Raw genomic sequence first — 19,389 nt, 5'->3', positions numbered from 1 at the left:
TCTAAAATGAACTTTGTGGAAGATACTGGCTAGCTTGTTCATGTTCTTTGGATGGTTCTGTTTCAGATTTGTTAACCAGAAATGTCTCGGATTTGGGGTTGTTCATTAAAAGTAAACAGCAACTGTCAGACAACCAGAGGCAGATCTCTGATGCCATTGCTGCTGCAAGTATCGTGACGAATGGTACTGGGGTCGAGAGCACATCCCTGGGTGTATTTGGGGTTGGAATACTCCAGCTCAATGACTTTCTAGTGAATTGCCAAGGAGAACACTGTACTTACGATGAAACCCTCAGCATCATCCAGGTATGTACCTGTTTCCTGTGCACACATATGTGTAAAGCCTCTGACCATTCTAATTCTTTCTACTGAATATTTATTTTTTCTATACTTCTTTCCACAGACTCTAAGCCTGGGGCAGAAATAGAGGGTTTTTCCAGAATATCCATGATATATGTGTACTTCTTGAATATATAATTAACATAGGTCTTAAGCCTTCCCTTATTCAGTGACTGTTATAAGAAATCAGTACATGATTCCTTCTCATTGTTCTAGCACATGCAATAGAATTAGTAGTCTGGTTTACAACTTCTCTAATCATATAACAAATATTTGTTAGCTCCTACTATGGGCCTGGCTCTGTTCCAGGACCTGAGAATATAGTAGTAAATCAGATCAAGTTCTGGCCCTCAACGCAGCTTACATTTGGGTGTGTGAGGCAGACAGTAAACAAATAAAGATATAATGTAATTTCAGGTAATAATGGGTTCTGAAAAAATATTGAGCAGAGTAGGGGGATGGAGTGGTGCGGGAGAACTAAGAAGACTAAGCAGAAGCCACTCTGAGGAGGTGACACCTGGGCTGAATGCATAAAGGCATTGAAGGTCTGGGGAAAGAACATTTCAGACAGGAAACGGGAAGCTCAAAGTCTGAGGCAGGAGCGAGGTCAGGGTTTATGAGGGAAAAAAGACTGTGTAATGGTAGCCACATAAGCTAGAGGGACAACGGTCGACCTGTTTTCAGACAGGTAAGCAGAGGCCGAACCATCTAGGCATTTTAGGCCGTGGTACAGAGTTTGACTTTAGCCCATGAGAAATGGGAGCTAATGGAAATTTTTGAACAAGGGAGTAATATGATTTGATTCATGTTTGTAAGAGATCGCCATGGGCTCACCAGAGAATAAACTGCTAGGGAAGGAGTGGAAGCAGAAAGACTGGTAGGAAGCTTTGACAGTAATCCAGGGAAGATGCGGTGATGGCTTCAACTAGAGGGCAGCAGGAGATAGTGGGGTGAGACAGTTCATTGTGGCTATCACATGCAGCAGAATTAGTCTGTTTTCAATCTCCCTTGTCAATTGATTGGTATTCAGTGGATTAGCTCTCCAGCAATTGGATTTGATCACTGAAAATGTTTAAAATGTAAGATTATTTTCACATGCTGAGTGTACCATATAATATTACTGAGTACAAGCACTATACTAAATGTTCTATGAGAATAATCTCATTTCGCCAACTCTGTGGTAGCTGCTATTAATATCCCCATTTTCACCTGGATAAACTGATATAATTTGTTTTCATATAAATCAGCCTTATTCTTTTCTCTTGCTCTCCTTTTTTCTCTTAAATAAATATGCTTCATATAATAAACTCACTTATAATAAATATTTTCTTTTGGACTAAAAAACTCCTTCTTACCACTACATAACTAAATAAGTTCAAATATTTGGTTTAGACATTTCCTGATGAAAACAGAACAGCTATAAAAAATGATGTGGTGGTTTTTCTCCCCTTAGTTTCTTTTACCTAAATAACACTCTTTTTGTATCCCTGGCAGAAGTTTGAGCCCAGCATTAGTATGTGTCATCAAGGCCTAATGTCATTTGAAGGATTTGCAAGGTAACTTTTAAAATATCTTTTGCCCATCACTTAAGAGTATATATTCTTCCAACACAGTCCTAAGAAAATTTGTTTCCTCTAGGTTTCTGATGGATAAAGATAACTTTGCCTCGAAAAATGATGAATCACAGGAGAACGTTAGAGAATTGCAGCTGCCCCTCTCCTACTATTACATTGAATCTTCACACAATACCTACCTCACAGGCCATCAGCTCAAAGGCGAATCCTCAGTAGAACTCTACAGCCAGGTACTGAGAATTCCATTTCGAATGTGGTTTTCATTAAGCCTTATTTACATAACCCCCAAAGTCACAAAAACCTGACCCCAGACTCCTGTGAAGAACTTATGAACCTACTACATGTGAAATGTGAGGAAACGTGATGTGTGGGCTGCCTTATGTACAGTTGTTTTCTTTACTTCTTTTTGTTTTTTTCCTTCCTATCTATGCTTAACCTTTATTCTGGGCAACCAAAAAAAAAAGTATTTGCTTGAGACTCATAGCTTTTAGATCCTAGTTAGTCTGACTTATTCCTACTAAAATTAGATTTTCCCATGGGAAAATATCTAATCATTTCCCTAAATGCTAAATAAATCAATATATTGTGATGAGAAAGCATAGTAGAAAATGCAGCTTTCTGTGAAGTTATTCCCAAAGTATCGTTTGTTTTGCTTTGCAGTTGTTAGGTAATCAATCCATCCCTATAGTAACCAACTTAAGAAAAAAAAGTCCGCACAGACTGTAGGCACACTGCCCCTGTAACTTAATTCCTGGGGATGTCCTGGGGAACTCAGTAGGTCTCTGGACAAGAAAAAACACATCCTTTCGACCTAAACATCCAACTCTCAATGACCTGTGTGTCAGTTGCCTCTCTGCTATATTCTCTGCATCTCCCTAGTCTATGCTGTCTGTTTCTGAACTCTGACAAGACAAGATAATCAGGAAGGAGCTAAGTGTGTGATGGGAGGGGTCGAGGGGCAGGGTTCCAAGTGTGAAAATTATAATCGTATTGCTTATACAAATCTAGCAGACTTGAGGTTCCTTTGTTCTCCAAATTAGTCTATATATTCCTTAAAGCATGGGTCTTACTTCTGTCCCAAAGTTTATCTAGTATAAAATATGTTTTAAATTCTAAAATCTAATATACTTTTATTATGAAATAAAGCTGTCCTTAGAGAATGATTTTCAAAATAGGAGTGCTCATCTTCTGACAGTGAGATAAGCATGCCTTAGAGTGAAAAGGGTCTCATAACCTGTTGCCACTGCAGCTGAAGTCCTGCTCTTTTATGTGCTTTATGTATTGGCCCTGCTTTTGCACAGATTCCAAAGTTTAAAAAGTTTGAAACCCATTGTTCTAGGGAAGAAAAATGGAGCGGGTGGTGGAGGGAGGGAGGGGGAGAGAGAGAGAGAGAATTTCTCTCAAGAAAATAAACAACAACCAGTGTCCTCTAATTTTTATTTCTACTTCAGAGTTTTTGTTTTAACTTCTTAATATTACACAAGTAGAGATTGTCACAGTTTTTGAATAAGCAAAAAGAAGTGCTCAGATAGACTCACAGACGTGATTAAACCCAGTATGACTGTCTCTTTAATTTTATTTCTTACCACTCACCTCTCTCCCTCAGCCTGTCTAATTACCTCCTAACATTACTCTATGGAGCAAAAGAAAAGAGAAAAAGCCCTGTTCTCATCTGGAATTTTTAGCTGTGGTTTTCCTTTTCTATCCATATATGGAAGCCTTAAGGTCATGCAGACTTTGATTAAGATCTTTAGTCTGTTCACGCTGAAAAACCATCTCATCTGCTGCCAATTGGTGAATGATCTTCCCAGTGTGGCAGGCTCGCTACAGAGATGAAGCAGCTGTCACATTACACAATTTTCAGCCCAAAGCAACATACCTCTAGAAGCTCTATCTGCTGGAAGGGGCTGATAGCTTTAGGATTCTAGGTCACAGAATCAGTTTTACCTGGGAAGACTGGTCATCCAGGAGCACTGAGTACTGCTTACTGGGCAATGGGAAGAATATAGCAAGTATTTCATACAACAATACTAGAAGAAGAGGGATTCCACTATCCGAGTTTTGTTGTAGCAACTCTTGTGGCCGCTGGCCCCCAGTATTGAATTACTGTCACAGAGTAATAGTTACATGGCTTCTTAAATCAGTGGATTGGCCCATTCACAGATATATCTTCCTCTTGATACGATTGGCCCTCCACAGATATATCTTGCTTTGGGTTACCCTTTCAATACATGGTAATCTTTTATGGTAATCTTTTAAGATAGTCTTCAGATAGATTCAATGGAGAAAGAGGCTTCAAGCAAAGTTACAGAGCTACAACTCAGGCAAGTGTGTCAGGAGCTCTGCTTCCAACTGTAGATCCAGGATAGCAAATAGGTATCATCTCATCTGATTCCTTGGTAGTTTCCTGGAGCACTTTGCTGAAGAAGTTGGGAAATAACTTATCAAAGCTTAGGGAACAAGTACACTGTGATTGATTACTGATATCTGCTAAGGGTGTGGGAGAGGCGAGTTCATAATTACTTGCCATCTCTGCTCTACATAGCATTTTAAGATTAGACAGCAAGGCAGATCTTTGATAAATTACTTGCTTCTACTCTTCTTTCATGTTACATGTTCATAGCAAATGTTTTAGCCAGTGGCAAGTGGCAGAATTTTGATCTAAATCTGGAGGAGATTTTATCCTGATTGGTTTCATTTAATGTTTGGACAATTAAGGAATCAGTGGCCTCATTCCCCTTGGTCTATGGCATCACCTCCACTGACATCTGCCCAGATAGAGCACTGGCCTGGCTCTCTCATTTTAGCATGTACCATGTACATATAAGTCCCCTGAGGAACCAAAGTTGCTGGGAAAATGGTCAAATATTTTTGCTATCAAATTTTACTTTCCAGTGATATTAAGCTCTGGTAAGCACTCTTTCCATCTTAATCTGTTCTACCCCTACCCCACCCCTGATTAATTGTGGCCTTTGGCCAAAATGCAATACATATTTAGATCTTATGTTCTTGGCTTTAGTCCTCAATTTGAACACTGATATGTAGAATCACATGCTGGGTTTAAGGCTTTATCTCCATTTGCTCATCGGAGTGGATTCCTTCACTGATCACACAGGTTCTCTTGCAAGGCTGCAGGAGCGTAGAGTTGGACTGCTGGGATGGAGATGATGGGATGCCCATCATTTACCATGGACACACACTGACAACCAAGATCCCCTTCAAGGTAATACTTTCTTTACCTCCCTTCCAAGGTAATAACTTTCTTTAAATCAAACCACAAAGAGTCATTATCTTTATTTGTCATTTAAATCAGTGACTCTACCAAATTATACCTTAGGTGGGGGTAGGGGGAACTTGTTATCCTAGTTCTGAAGAGTTCCCAAAATTGTTTACAGTGTTGCATAGGGTGTACAGGCATATTTGTTTTTTCTGGGAGTTGATCTAGAACTCTCAGATTGTCATTCAACCGAAGTTTAGTAACCATTACCTTAAATTAGTTTTCAGGTAATACTGTTGATGCAAATTTTATATCATAGGATGATATATAAAAGGCAGCGCCTATTCTCTTGCTAGATCATTTGTCTTGGTATCCCCTTGACAAAGGCCAACATCATGTGTTAAGAGATGATTAGATAATTAACATTATAAAGTAATGAGAATTGGTTCCACCTGGAGAGTTGATCACCCAGGAAGACTGATCTCATTGGATTGTTGTTTCAAATTCTAGGTAGTTTATTAGTTTATTATGCAGTTACTATCCCCATATAGAAGGGCCTTTGGCTGTGTAACATCATTTTTCTCTGAACTGTGGCTGGCCTGGGAAAGAATATTATTACTTCTGTCTTATATGTGGAAATGATGTCTAAAATGCATTTTTTTCTTTAATTTTCCTATTCAGCTCTCTTAAAACTCTTGTACTCTATATCGAGAGGAGGAGGAGTTGATAACTGTGTTTACATGCACACATAAATATATGTGATAGATGTCTTATTACCCCAAGTAGATTATAAACTCCTTGAGAACAGGAAAGTGTCTGTGCCTCACTATTTTTGATGCTGTATCTAAAACAGTGTCTTTTACCTACAGTATACTCAATGTACATGTATTGGTTTGTTAAATTCAGCATACTGATAGCTCTTCTTCATAGTATGTGAACAAAAATCTATCTGAACAGCTTAATGTCTTTATGGAAAATAGCTTTACCTTCTTGCTTAATTTGAAAATACATTTGAAAAGATAAAAGTCACTTTGGTCAGAGTCTTATGAAAACAACATTCCAGTGCTTGCTCTGGCTATAAGTACCTTGCCTTCTGACATCCGGTACAGATATCTAGTGAGATACTTAATGAGCTGTTTTGGCTCTTATAGGAAGTGGTTGAAGCCATTGATCGCAGTGCCTTCATCAACTCTGACCTGCCAATCATCATATCAATTGAGAACCACTGTTCATTGCCTCAGCAACGAAAAATGGCCGAAATTTTTAAGGTAAGCTTTTAGCTAAGAGGCAGAATGGTATCTTGGCCTTTGTCTTGAGATTGTTGAGTTTTATATGGGACCACCGTGGACCACACCACAGCTAGACCTGAGCTGTGAAGCACATACAGTTAAGGTCCCTTAGACCTGAGAAATGGGGGTGCCCTGGGAGCTTGGACTCTCTCCTTGACAGTCTGCCTTTTCAGCTGGAGCAATAGAAGCACTGTTCTGTAGTCTCCTGACCATTTCCAGAAAGTCTTAGGAAATAAGGAGAGACCAACTCTCCAGTGCTTCTGTAACCACAAATCAGAGATGCCAGGATGTTACCTGTCGGTTTTTGGAAAAGCTGAAAATATCTCGGGGCAAATAAGTCAAATCTTCTTGTGGCCCACACCACAGGTAAATTGACAAATTGCTGAGAGTGGCCAAAACAGTTGCTATGTTAACACCCAGCCCTTCCTTATACAAAGAAACTATAATGCAGGTAGATTTGGGGGCAGATATTCCCTTATACTTCCCCCTTCCTCCACTGGTAGAGGCCTTTGTGGAAACATAGATCTCAAGGGGAGGGAGGGACATGGCCAGCGGGAAATGTCCCCAGATACTAATGCCAGCAAAACTAATTAGCCTTTCCTTTGCCATCATTTATAGTAATGGTCTCTAAACTTGATTGTATACTCCTAACAGTAAAAACTATTGCTTGTATTCCTACTGTGCGTTTACTGACTTATTTCTAAATTATATATATCCTACTTATTAATATATTTTATACATTAATTAAAACATGCAAAAGTAGACTATAAAAGAGAATTATATAAATGTGATGAAGTAAAAAGTAATTTTTAATACTATTATTTATTAATAGTAGAAAAAACCTTGCTCATAAAAAATTTTAAGTAAATTTATTATCTAAATTTTTAATGACAGTAATATGATCAAATATGCTTCATTATGTTTGAAATTTTTGGTTTAAACTTTGTGATCAATGACTTAGATGTCTGGTTTAATAGTTTATTATTTCTGTATTTGGTCTTAATAGCTACAGTAGCTAATAAAGATACCTTACAAATATGCATGTATCCAGATGGAAAAGGGGTGTTAGTAGGTGCACTTGCCAAATTATGGTATTCATTTCTCAATTCCATTAATGATGCAAAGGTTTTTGTTGATATTTGGCTAGAAAAGTGGTGTATTTCCTGGTATCAATCAGTTTTTCTCAGAAACTTATTGAGAAGGTATTATCTTTTAACAGGTGAGTTCAAATGCCACTAAAACTCTTCATTTGGATGATTTTTTTAACCCGTAGAAAATCTAAGTTTCTTAAATGTACATATATGAGTTTTTATCATAACACACAGTTTCCTACAACAAAATCACATCATGATAGCAATGTGTTTAGACGTGTGTTTTTGAAAAGCTCTTTCCAGAACACAAATTTGTCTAAAACTCAATGACTTACTCAATATTTAAACACTACCCTTATCATATAGAAACAGATTAAACGTAATTTTTATCATCGTTGTCATCATCATTATCATCTGGTAACAGTGAAGTACTATAAACAGAAGAAATCAGAAATTTTAGGACACTTTTTTAAAAAGAAAAATACAAAACTTAGAAATACTCTTGTAACTACTTTTTTTATGATATAAAGTGTGAATTCTATATAATATAAAAGATTTTCATAGTTACTCTTGTCTCATTATGAAATATTTTCAAGAAAAGACTTCCTTTTATGAAATTAACCACAGTGGTGACATTCTGTAGCACCCAAACTGCAATCATCTCAATAAACTGGTAGCAAACACAGATGTGAGGGACCCACTGTCGGTCCCTCTGCATCAGGAGATTCACCGTTGTCACTCAGAGACCTTCATGAACAGCTTTCTGGGAGGAGGAGGGACACAACTTATTTCCTATTTCCTCTTCCTAGGATTTTTAAAACAATTCAACTGGGCTGAAATTTCCAGTTGAATAATTCAAGTATAGATAAAAGGCATTGATTATGCTTTTTCTTTTATTCCCTTTAGACTGTGTTTGGAGAAAAACTGGTGACTAAATTCTTATTTGAGAGTGACTTCTCAGATGATCCAATGCTTCCCTCGCCTGACCAACTTAGAAGGAAAGTGCTTCTTAAAAATAAGAAGCTAAAGGCCCATCAGACGCCGGTGGATATCTTAAAGCAAAAGGTACTGTCCTCCTGTTAAAGAGGTTGTGGGTGTGCTGTGTGCCCAGAACAAAGAAATTGATATCATTCTAAGCTTTCAGATGACCTGCTGGGAAATCGGTTTTTGAAGGCTGAATTTCTTTGAATGATACATTTGATTTTTGACTTTCCATTTTATAGACCAATAAATATTCTCACCCTATTCACCGAAAGTTTTATGTTTGTGAAATTGATTTCCCATGTAGAATGTGCCTCTGTTATTCCATTTATTCTGAGCGGGACAGTGTGTGACTCGTCTCTGGACCTGGGTTTTACAACTGTCAGTCCCACAGTGGGTACTATATAGTTCACTACAGAAAGACCTTCCTATAGGGAGAGCACTTGGGAGCCAGGTTATGAGTCTCAAGGCCAGTAGTGGAACTCCATAGCAGCAGCCCTGCGGCTCCAGCACGGAAGTTGGCGTTATGTATCACTGTGGTTTGTGGACGCTAAGGCACTGCCATGCCTGCCTCGCCCTGTGGAGACCTTCATGCCAAGCACCATAAACCCACCTGTATAAAATGGCCCTCAGATCAAGGACCCCTGAAAACATTTGGGTCCAGGACCACTGGGTTCATATGCCAGGTTGCACTTACTCATACCACAGAATGACGGCTGCTGAAACTCTTTGTCCTGTTTAGGAGGGCACTGTTGGCCCTAAAATACCACTTCTGAAACTTAGAGCACCACGAGTTGCTACACTAACCTCAGCACCCCCCAGGGGTAGAATGGAGCAGCTGCAGCAGCAAGACAGTGTGAAGCCAAAACTAGATTGTGTCCTATAGGTTTTACTGTCTCTGTGCACCATCACCGTCAAGCCTCCAGGTCCTACTCCAGTCCTGCTTTAGTGGTTCCCAGAAAACGGAAACTTCAGCAAGATTCTATGAGTCCGACAAATTTGGAACCTTTGTCCTAAATCATTAATAAAAATGACATCTCGAATTGAGTCATGTATTCAGTTTGACCTAGTTGAGTAGTCAATTTGAAGCAGTCATCAAACCTAAAAGCTCTAGTTTGTAGAACTCACAGGTAGGGCCTGAGTTTAAAGAAAAATGACATACAGCATGATGTTGGAGAAGGAGCATTAGGCAGGGAGCTGAGATATCAGGTACTAGCCTCTGGCCCTGTCACAAACCCACTGTATGACCCTGGGCCAGCCGGTCTTAATGGGCCTCCATTTCTTCATCTGTAAAATGGGAACGTTATGGTAACTAGCGTCAGAGTACCCTTCCAACACTAAAATCTCACAAAATCTCTCCCAAGATGAATCATGACACTCCTGTCAGAATTGCAGACCAGTCTGTAAACATTTTATTAGCCCACTTCTGAGGCTCTATTTCTAATATTTCTTGCCATTCTAGAACATTACTGCTTCTCTGAGGGGCCCCTTGGAGCATCCTGTCCTCTGCTGTTCTAATAAGTATCAGGGAGTTCTCAGACTATACAGCTCACCCGCAGCGGGGTTCCACGTGGCCCAAAGTCCAGGCTGAGTTAGGGGCTTACATTATATCAACTGGTAACCTCAGTGATTCAGCAAAAGCCTGATTGCTTCAGATGCCCTCAGGGTGGTGGGAAGGAGGGTGGGGCCACAGGCTTCGTCATCTTTAGATTTGCCCTTCTGAGCAGATATTTATGGAAAGGACCCCAAACCAGTCCGGCCAGGCAGATGCCTACTGATCGGGTTTGCCCTACAAGAGCAGCTCAGAATACCGCGGATCTTCCAGACCTATGGTCTTCAAACTTTTTTGCTTGAGTACCCCTTAAATTTTTTTTAAGAAACTGTGTACCTCTCTCATACATTTTTCCTCATATATTTTTAAGGTAACATTAACAATTTTGTCACAAGTTTAATTACGAAGGATATGTTTTCAGACATATTATATCTCATACATAAATATGTAATACATAAGTTACATACAAGTATAATGTACAAAAACAGCCTTCATTGTCAAGTAAAATTAGCTTAGTCAGCCAGACTTTTATTTGGTCAGAAAAAGTCTGACTTTATTTTTTTAATTTAAATAAACATGATATTATCCTTTCTGTGATGACCATCTCACTTTTTAATTTTAATTCTAAAATGGCTGGACAGAGAAAAGAAGGAAGAGAAGGGAAGAAAGGCAGGAAGGGAGGGAAGGAGGGAGCAGAGGGGGGAGAGAGGAAGAGAGAAATAGAAATAGAAGAAAGAAAGGAAAGGAGGGAGGGAGGGAGGGAAGGAAGGAAGGAGGAAGATAATAGATAAGGCATGGAACCTTGTATATGCTTCGGACCTAGATGAAATACGATGCTCCCTCCTTTAGTTTCTCAAGACTCTTCTCAAGAGTTCCACATTATCAAATGTCCCTTTTGCTGTCTTGGGTGGTTTCTCACCTCATCTCATGCATCATAATAAGGTTATTGGTTGATAAGTGAGAATTGTATTTCCTTTTGTAAAGTAGGAGAAGAGCAGTTATGAAAAGAAATTGAGAAGGGAGAACTAGCCAACCGTAAGTTTATTCTCAAGCAGGCTTATTTTTTTAAAAGTACACATAGATGTTAAAAATCTCAAATCTAGAAATTGATTTTTTTTTAAATATATGAGCCTGCATATCTCTAGAAGTCTTTGCATTCCCCGGAGGTACACATTACCCAATTTGAAGATCATACACAGCTCTATACCAAGAATGACAAAATCAGCCACCCTCAGGGGCCAAGCAAGAAACATTAATATGAGGAGCCAGCTGGATACTGTGTATGACAGTTGGAAGCGAAGACAGGAGTGGAGCATCCATGCCCTCATAAATAAACAGCTCTAAATAAATTATTTTTCAAACACTGTACCAACTAAACAAGTCTAGACTAGAGGTGAAGTTGGCCCTGAGGGCCACCAGGGTGAGATCTCTGCTAGATCTGTGTTCTCAAAGCTGTTCCAGAAGGCCTGGCATTTACTTGGGTTCCAGAGGCCATGAGACCTAAGCTGATAGGCTTTGTTATGAAGTTATTTGACCACACTTGACCCTTGAACAACACAGGTTTGAACTAAGTGGGTCCACTTCTATGCAGATTTTTTTCAGTAAATACTGTTAATGTATTTTCTCTTTTGAGTTTCTTAACATTTTCATTTCTCTAGCTTACATTATTGTTAAAATATAGTCTATAATAATCTAACGTGCAAAATTTGTGTTAATCAGCTGTTTATGTTATCAGTAAGGCTTCCAGTCAACAGTAGGCTATTAGTAGTTAAGTTCTTGGAAAGTCAAAAGTTGTACATGGATTTTTGACTGTGTGGGGGAGGGTGCTGGCGCCCATAAACTCCCACGTTGTTTAAGGGTCAACTGTGCAATGTTAGTATGTGTTCTCTGATGCCTGGTCCGCCTCAAATACTGTATTAGCAACTGACTACCCAGCATTGGGGGCTCTTTCTAATATAACACCGTTCCTCCATGCTGTTTTCTTTATCCAGCATCTACTACCCACTCCTCATCGCCCAGCTGTTATGTGCATACCTCTGCGATCTTCATGATGTGTTTGAATGTTCTTGGAGCTGTTCTTGGAGCTATTGCCTTTCCCATTCTTCGCACAGTCATTTGCAGTTACTTTATGCAGCTTCCATTCCACTAATGAATAGATCGTGTTGTTACAGAAGTCTTCTTTATGTTGAGCCCAAATCTTCCTTCCTGTTCCTCCTACTCTTTGGCAGTACTTCTTCCCACTGCAGCTGCACAGACTCATTGCATATCTAGAAAGCTAGCATGCATCTCCCCACCAGCTTTTCTCTTCTCCAAGCTAAATGTTCTTGTTGTGTCAACTGTCCCTCACAGGATGTGGCTGCTAAGACTCTTCACTTGCCAGTAAGAATATTTGGGGTATTCCTAAATTCGTGAGTATTCTTGAATTTGTTAATGTTCAAACATGATTTCCAGAACTAAGTCGATGCTCCAAATAGGGTCTGACAGCATGAGGAGAGTGAAACCATAGACTCTTAATTTAAACTTTATACCTCAATTAATGCAGCCTAGGACGGTTCTGCCTTTTAAAATTCTTTAATGCACAACAAGGTCATATTGAGTTTGTAGAAAACAAAAGGAGTTCAGTTATTTTCACAGGGACTGTTCTTATGCCTAGTCTCGCCATTTTTTCCAGGTTTACAATTAATTTTAACCTTTCATGTGCAGGAGCCTCACATTTATTTCTGTTAAATTCACTCCTCTTGGTGTTGTATGCTATTGCAGCATACAAGGTTCTTTGTGAATTTTGACACCTGTCATCCACTGTATTGGCAGTTTTTCAAATTGTGTTTTCATCTCAAGGTGCCCTGAAGACAGATCGCCAAGTATAGAGGGCCATGGCCCTTCTTACAGAACCTCCTGGAGTTCACTGCTCATCGCCCCTGTTTGATGCTCTCCTTTCTTGCAGCCCACATTTCTCCAGAGTCTGCTTCAACTTCTTTATTTATAGAGTAGACAACTGAGACCTAGCTATTTACGTGACTTTCTCAAAGCCAACCAGCTCATAGTGGCAGAGCTAGGATTCAGACACAGGTCTTCAGGAAAGACCTTTCAAACATAACACAGAAGTTAGAATACACTGATGAGAATCACTGAGGCACTTATAGATTCTTAGGTACCAAATCTGCCCAACTAAATCGGAATTTCCAAAAGGAAGGCCTAATAATCCGTTTATTTAAAAATAATTCTTATCATCCCGAAAATTTAGAAACACTGCTTATCTGTTATTTCCCACAAATTGAGTTACCTTATCCAAAAAGCCTAAAGAGAGTACTGTGTGGGAGATTTGTTTTTAGTAAACTCATGCTAACTCTTGCTTTCTGTGTCTCACAACCAACCTGTTAATACTCCATTCTGAAATTTTGTCAGGTAACTTGACAGTTCCTACCATATAATTTCTACAACTTAACTCTTCCACCTTTTGTAAAAATGGGCAATGTAATCCCATTTCCAGTTTTTTTTTTTTAATTAAGTTTATCGGGGTAACATTGGTTAATACAATTATATAATTTTCAGAAGTACATTATAATTTATCATCTGTATATTCTATTGTGTTTACCACCTAAAGTCTAGTTTCCTTCAGCCACCATATATTTGATCCCCTTTACCCATTTTACTCTTCCCCTGCCCCCTTATATTTGACCCCCTTTAACCAATTACCTACCTCCTCCTCCCCCACTCCCTACCCTCTGGTAACCATTAGTCTGTAGTCCATGTCCATGAGTCTCTGTTTGTCCTGTTCATTTGTTGCTTTTAGGTTTATATCCCACATATAAGTGATATCATGTGATTTTCAACTTTTTCTGTCCGGCTTATTTCGCTTAGCATGATTATCTCAAGGTCCATCCATGTTGTTGCAAATGGCAGTATTTCATCTCTTCTTATTGATGAGTAATATTCCATTGTATATATGTACCACAGCTTCTTTATCCAGTCATCTATCATAGGACACTTCGTTTGCTTCCATGTCCTGGCCACTGTGAATAATGCTGCTGTGAACATCGGTGTGCCATTTCCAGTTTTTTAAGACTACTTCCAACCCTGCCCCTAATCCCCTAATTTCCCAGGGAGTATTGACAATCATATCTGTGAGGCCTTTTAGTTGTCTGGCAGGTTGTGTGTCTGGACCTTGTGATCTTCGTTCACACCAGACTGGGTGAATGAATGCCTAGAGCTCCAATGCACTCAGACCCAGTCCCTAATTTAGAAGGCCTGGGTCATTTCCATACAAGGAACTCACCCTCAGAGCACAATTTCTAAGCCAAGCCCTCCGTCTGCCTCAAGCTCTCACTGAGGCTCTTACTGAGGCCTCTTAACTAAACTTCACCAGATCCCCAGCATTCTTACCTTGTCTCCTAAACTCTAGCCCCCTAGACTCAGTTCATACCAGATGAACAGGCACTGTGCTAGGCGTTGGGGGAACAGAGCAGGATAAGACATGACTCCTACCAAGACCCATCTGAGCCAGTCTCCTCGTCTGACCCCTTACTCTAACCCCCTGACCTATATCTGAATTGCTTTTATTCAAGGAGGTCCTGTTTTTCTGCCTCAGAATAAGTAGGATATTGCAAAGAATAATGGTGTCAATTACTGGTTATTCGTTTGGCCATCTCTCTCATTCTTCCTGCACTAGTGCAGATATTTGAGTGTCTAAGGGTTCTTGGCACTCACTCTCTGACGTTTGCTAGTCCGTGGGTCTTTGAATGGCAGCACTCCTGCAACACAGTTCTCACATTTTTCTGCCTGCGGACTCTTTGCATCATTATTCTCAGCGCTTGGCTCTACTTCGAATGTTTGCTGCATCAAGACCCTTCTCTTTCCATGGCAAATAGACTTGCCTTTGTGGCTCACTTGTGCCTAGAGTAGATTTCTCAAAGTTCTGAAGGACACTTAATCTTATGAGACTCTCTGAAAGAAAAGATTTTTAAATTCTCTGATTAAATAAGCATGGGAAATTCTGCGCTGAACATCTTTGATGAGTCATGGTGCCCTTTATCATATTAAATGAAGGCTACGTGAAGCTCTGTAGTAGGAATGTGTTTCAGTCTGCTTAAGCTGATGTTTCCAAACTTCCATTGTGTTCTCTGGTTACTGTAATTGTCAGTATTTATATAACAGCTCTTAACACCCATGGAGCAAGTGTTCCATAAAACCCACTTTGAGAAATTCCAGCGAAGACAATGTTCAGTGGATACAGATATAGACATAGCCTAAACTGTATCTTCCTTATGTATACATTTTTATTATAAAGGTAATATAACGACATTTCAAGAAGTTCAGGGAAGAGAGACTTATTTTTAAATATACATAATTCCAAGGCCAAAAACAACCTGTATTAAGGGATTCTTAACCTTGGTAATATCCATAGATAGAATTCAGGGGGTCAGGGAACATAGATGAAAAAAAAAATTAAATCTTCATTTTCACTAACTTCTAGCTGAAATGTAGCATTTCCTCTGATTGTAAATGTAGGGAATAAAACACAGTAACGTTGGCGGTACCTATGTCTCTGTCACCAGAGGAAATCACAGATTTTCCATGTTACATCACAGTTATTAATATCTCCAAGAATTATTTATGCTCATCACTATTTCAAAAACGTTACTTGACCTATAAAAAATTACATATGTTTTACTGTGTTAATAAAGAAACATATATTCCTATTACAAAAAATTGTTATTTCAACAATTGGTAACTATATTCACCATTCTTCTTTTCCTTTGTAATCTCATGTATTTGATTTTATGCATTAAAAAATATTATTCTGAGATGGGATCCTACCTCACCAGACTGCCAGAGGGATCTGTACCACAAAAACAGGTCAAGAATCCTGCTGTATTGACATTTAATATCTAGCCTTTTTTTGCATGTCATATTATATCATTACAATCATTATAGACAGAGATATATATACTGATCAAAGGATATAGAATTATATATATACAGATACATGTATATATGTATGTATTTACATGTATAAATAGTATATACACACAATTCTATATTCTTTGTTCAATAAATATAATCATAATTATTTTTTCACATCTCATTCTCTCAAGCGGATATACCATAGTGTACTGACCCCATTCCTCAATTGTTGGACTTTTAAATTGTTTCCTATTTTTAATTTATAAAAATAATGTTTTCTGTATTTCAGATATTTCCTTATGCTAGGTTCCCAGGCCTATATTTATTCTTGTGTCCTGTGATGTCCCCTCATAGTAATTCTAGTCAAATGTAGAGGCTCATGACCTCCCTAGCAGCACACATCAAGTTTTTGGAAGTTTTTAAGCCTATCTTGTTAATCTGATTGATGATTATTCAGATAAAGTCTGTTGAAAAAAACTTTATTTAAACCAACTATTCATTAGTTCCCTTTATCCATAGGGAGTCTAACATTGTTCTCAAGGTCAGAGGCCTTTAGATACCTTTTTTTATTAAGTTTATCAGAGTAACATCGGTTAATACAATTATATAATTTTCAGGTGTACATTATAATTTGACATCTATATTAGATATTATTTTAAGAAAGAAAAAGAAAAACAGTTTCTTAGCAGAGATTTACTTTTTTAAAATTGGTAGGCTGATTTACTTTCTCATTGGAGATTGGTGGTGGTTCTTTGAAGCACCGAGCTTTCTCCTGGAGAGTTTGCCCTGGGGAACTGGGATTCCTTGTCATTTTTCCTAAAAGCTCCAGGATTCCTCCTATAGGGATGTTAACATTCACCCAAAGATTAACTTTATACTTCAAATGAATTTAATTAGATTTTTGTTTTCTTTCTCAAAAGAATCAAAATAGGATAAGCCACTTTTAATGACTGTGGTAAGCACGAGATGGTCATTTCGCAAGTTAACAATGGAAGTTCTCTAGCATCCGCAGTCTTTAATTATTGATATCTTACAGGCTCATCAGTTAGCATCCATGCAAGCTCAGGCTTATAATGGTGGGAATGCCAACCTCCCACCTGCTAATAACGAGGAGGAGGAAGATGAAGAAGATGAATATGATTATGACTACGAATCCCTCTCTGATGGTAAGAGAAACAGAACCCTATGCTGTGCGCAGGGAATTGCCTCGATGATTTTCTGTTGGGGTTTTTTTTGGGGGGGTGGGGAGCGGGGGGTTTCCAGAAATAAGTCTGGCACTCCATAGACCAACATTACAGATCGTTGTAATATTGTCCAAGAGTTTCTGAATCCCATCACTTAGCGAGGGATCTGTTAGCTACAATAGCTGCCACTCAAGGAAAGAAGAGGGAGCAGTGGGAAGCAACACAGGGGGCTTTCCTAAGTGGGTTTCTAGCAGAGATTTACTTTTTTAAAATAGGTGGGCTGATTTACTTTCTCATTGGGGATTGATGGCGGTTCTCTGAAGCATCGGGCTTTCTCCTGGAGAATTTGCCCTGGGGAACTGGGATTCCTTGTCAGATACTGAAGCAGTTCAATTCCAGCAGCGAAACCTCATTCTCACCCTTTCAGTTTCTGGAGTGGCCAATGCTCTTGGCAAGAATTATAGACTGTGGCTGAATCTTTGTTGTCTCCTGTGCTACCTGCAGGGGGCAGCATCACATTTCTGTACTCAGCTTCTCCTTCTCATAGCTTTCGCTCCTACTTTCTAGGACTATGGAAAGAAGCATCATTTCCCTACCCTTCTCACATCACTAAGCCAACCAGACATTTCATTCTGGCCCCACCAAAGGGACAAAAACATGGGCAATGGCTAATGGTACAATATATGAAAAGTCACATGAATGACATTATCTAGAGATTACTAGTGAAGGATTCTTCTTACATGAGAATTAGGTTTCAGGTGTGTTTTGTTTGCACTAAATTAGCATCATTTATTACATATTGCAAAATGTTTCCTTGGGTACCATTGCCAATGGTAGACTTTCATTTTGGCAACTTTTTTTTTTTAAGTATAGCTAAGATTTATTTAGCACTTTCTTTTTTTTTGACATCTCTATTATAAATAAAACAGATACAGAAAATTACACAGAAATGCACAGATTAATGATGCACTTGATGCAACACCTACTCGGGTTTAGAAATAAAACTTTCCAGCTATTCTAGAAGCTCCTGCATGTAATACCTTTCAGTCTCAATAGTCAGTCCTCCTCCTCCCCAAAGTAACCACTCTCCTGACTCTATAATAATCACTTCTGTGTATCTGTTATAGTTTTATCAAGAAAGTGTGTATCCCTAGACGATGTAATTTTATCTTACCTGTTTTTAAAAATTTGTCTTTAATATCTCTCTTAATCTGCAATTTCCTCCTCTGTCCTTTTCACAGATTATATGTGGAAGAACCTGAGGCATTTGATCTGAAGTTTTTCATAGTCCAGATTTTTCACTTTGACACTTTCTTTATTCTTCTGTATTCCCTACAAATTGACAGCTGTATCCAGACACTTAATGAGGCTTGTGTTTGATCCCTTTTGCAAGTGAGGGAATTTCAATCTCCATTTCATCCATTCACATATCTTTATTGTATCTAAAATTGTCCTGTATCTGGCCAGTTGGCTCTTCAAGTTGGTTCTAAGTTTTTCTAACATGACTCTTTGGTAACTTCTTTGCTATTTGGTGTGATAAGGTTTTCTAGGTTTATCTTGTTTATTTCCTGCCCCAGACATGGAAGTAGCTACTTCTCTAAGATTTGGGTGTTTTTGTTTTTGTTTTAGGGAAAATGATATTTCAAAACCACAATCTGTTTGCTAAGGAGGGTCACTGTTTCTAAGTCTCTTCAGTGGACAGAGTTACTCCATGAGTTCATACTGATAGTTCTAATTTAAATTCAAGAACACAGTTTTTTATTTAACTTCTGTATTATATTTCTATTTCCTTTCTTCATTTTGGCAACTTTTGAAAGACAACAATGTAGTAATGAAAATATGCCGAACTTCCTATTTATATAAACAATATATGCGTAGAATTTTTACTTCTCCGTCAGATGATTGTTTTGCTAATATGCGCAGAACAGCAACCATTTACCACTGGCATTAAGACAGCCAAGCTACCCTCCAAATACCTGTGTCTCACTCAGCAGAATTGTCTCCTGGTCATGTTTGGATCTGTGAACCTCCATCTTGGCCAGCAGTCACAGTTCAGTCTCTTTCTGCCTCACAAATACCATGTTAGTCTCTATGTCCATTTTTTAAAATTATAGTTGACATACAATATTATATAAGTTTCAGGGGTACAACATAATGATCAACTTTTATGCGCCTTATGATGTGATCACCACAATAAGTCTAGTAATCCTCACCATACAAGTTTCTACAATAATATTGACTATTTTTTCTGTGCTATAC

At 38.6% G+C, this 19,389-nt stretch overlaps 1 protein-coding gene across 2 annotated transcripts in view; it reads left to right on the top strand.

Moving 5' to 3' along the window:
- The window catches only part of PLCE1 (phospholipase C epsilon 1), a 267,265-nt gene that overhangs the window by 206,079 nt on the left and 41,797 nt on the right, over window positions 1-19,389 (top strand). For both annotated transcript variants that reach the window (XM_011361541.2, XM_023531430.1), the window contains exons 13-19: window positions 67-305; window positions 1,833-1,894; window positions 1,977-2,142; window positions 5,028-5,135; window positions 6,281-6,397; window positions 8,416-8,574; window positions 16,983-17,112. In XM_011361541.2, the coding sequence (XP_011359843.1) occupies window positions 67-305; window positions 1,833-1,894; window positions 1,977-2,142; window positions 5,028-5,135; window positions 6,281-6,397; window positions 8,416-8,574; window positions 16,983-17,112 (981 nt within the window). The remainder of the gene's footprint in view (window positions 1-66; window positions 306-1,832; window positions 1,895-1,976; window positions 2,143-5,027; window positions 5,136-6,280; window positions 6,398-8,415; window positions 8,575-16,982; window positions 17,113-19,389) is intronic.

The sequence above is a fragment of the Pteropus vampyrus genome, unplaced genomic scaffold, assembly GCF_000151845.1.
Source record: "Pteropus vampyrus isolate Shadow unplaced genomic scaffold, Pvam_2.0 Scaffold68, whole genome shotgun sequence".
Lineage (NCBI taxonomy): Eukaryota > Metazoa > Chordata > Mammalia > Chiroptera > Pteropodidae > Pteropus > Pteropus vampyrus.
The sequence above is the reverse complement of the archived record's forward strand: the minus strand, read 5'-3'. Positions and strand labels throughout refer to the sequence as shown.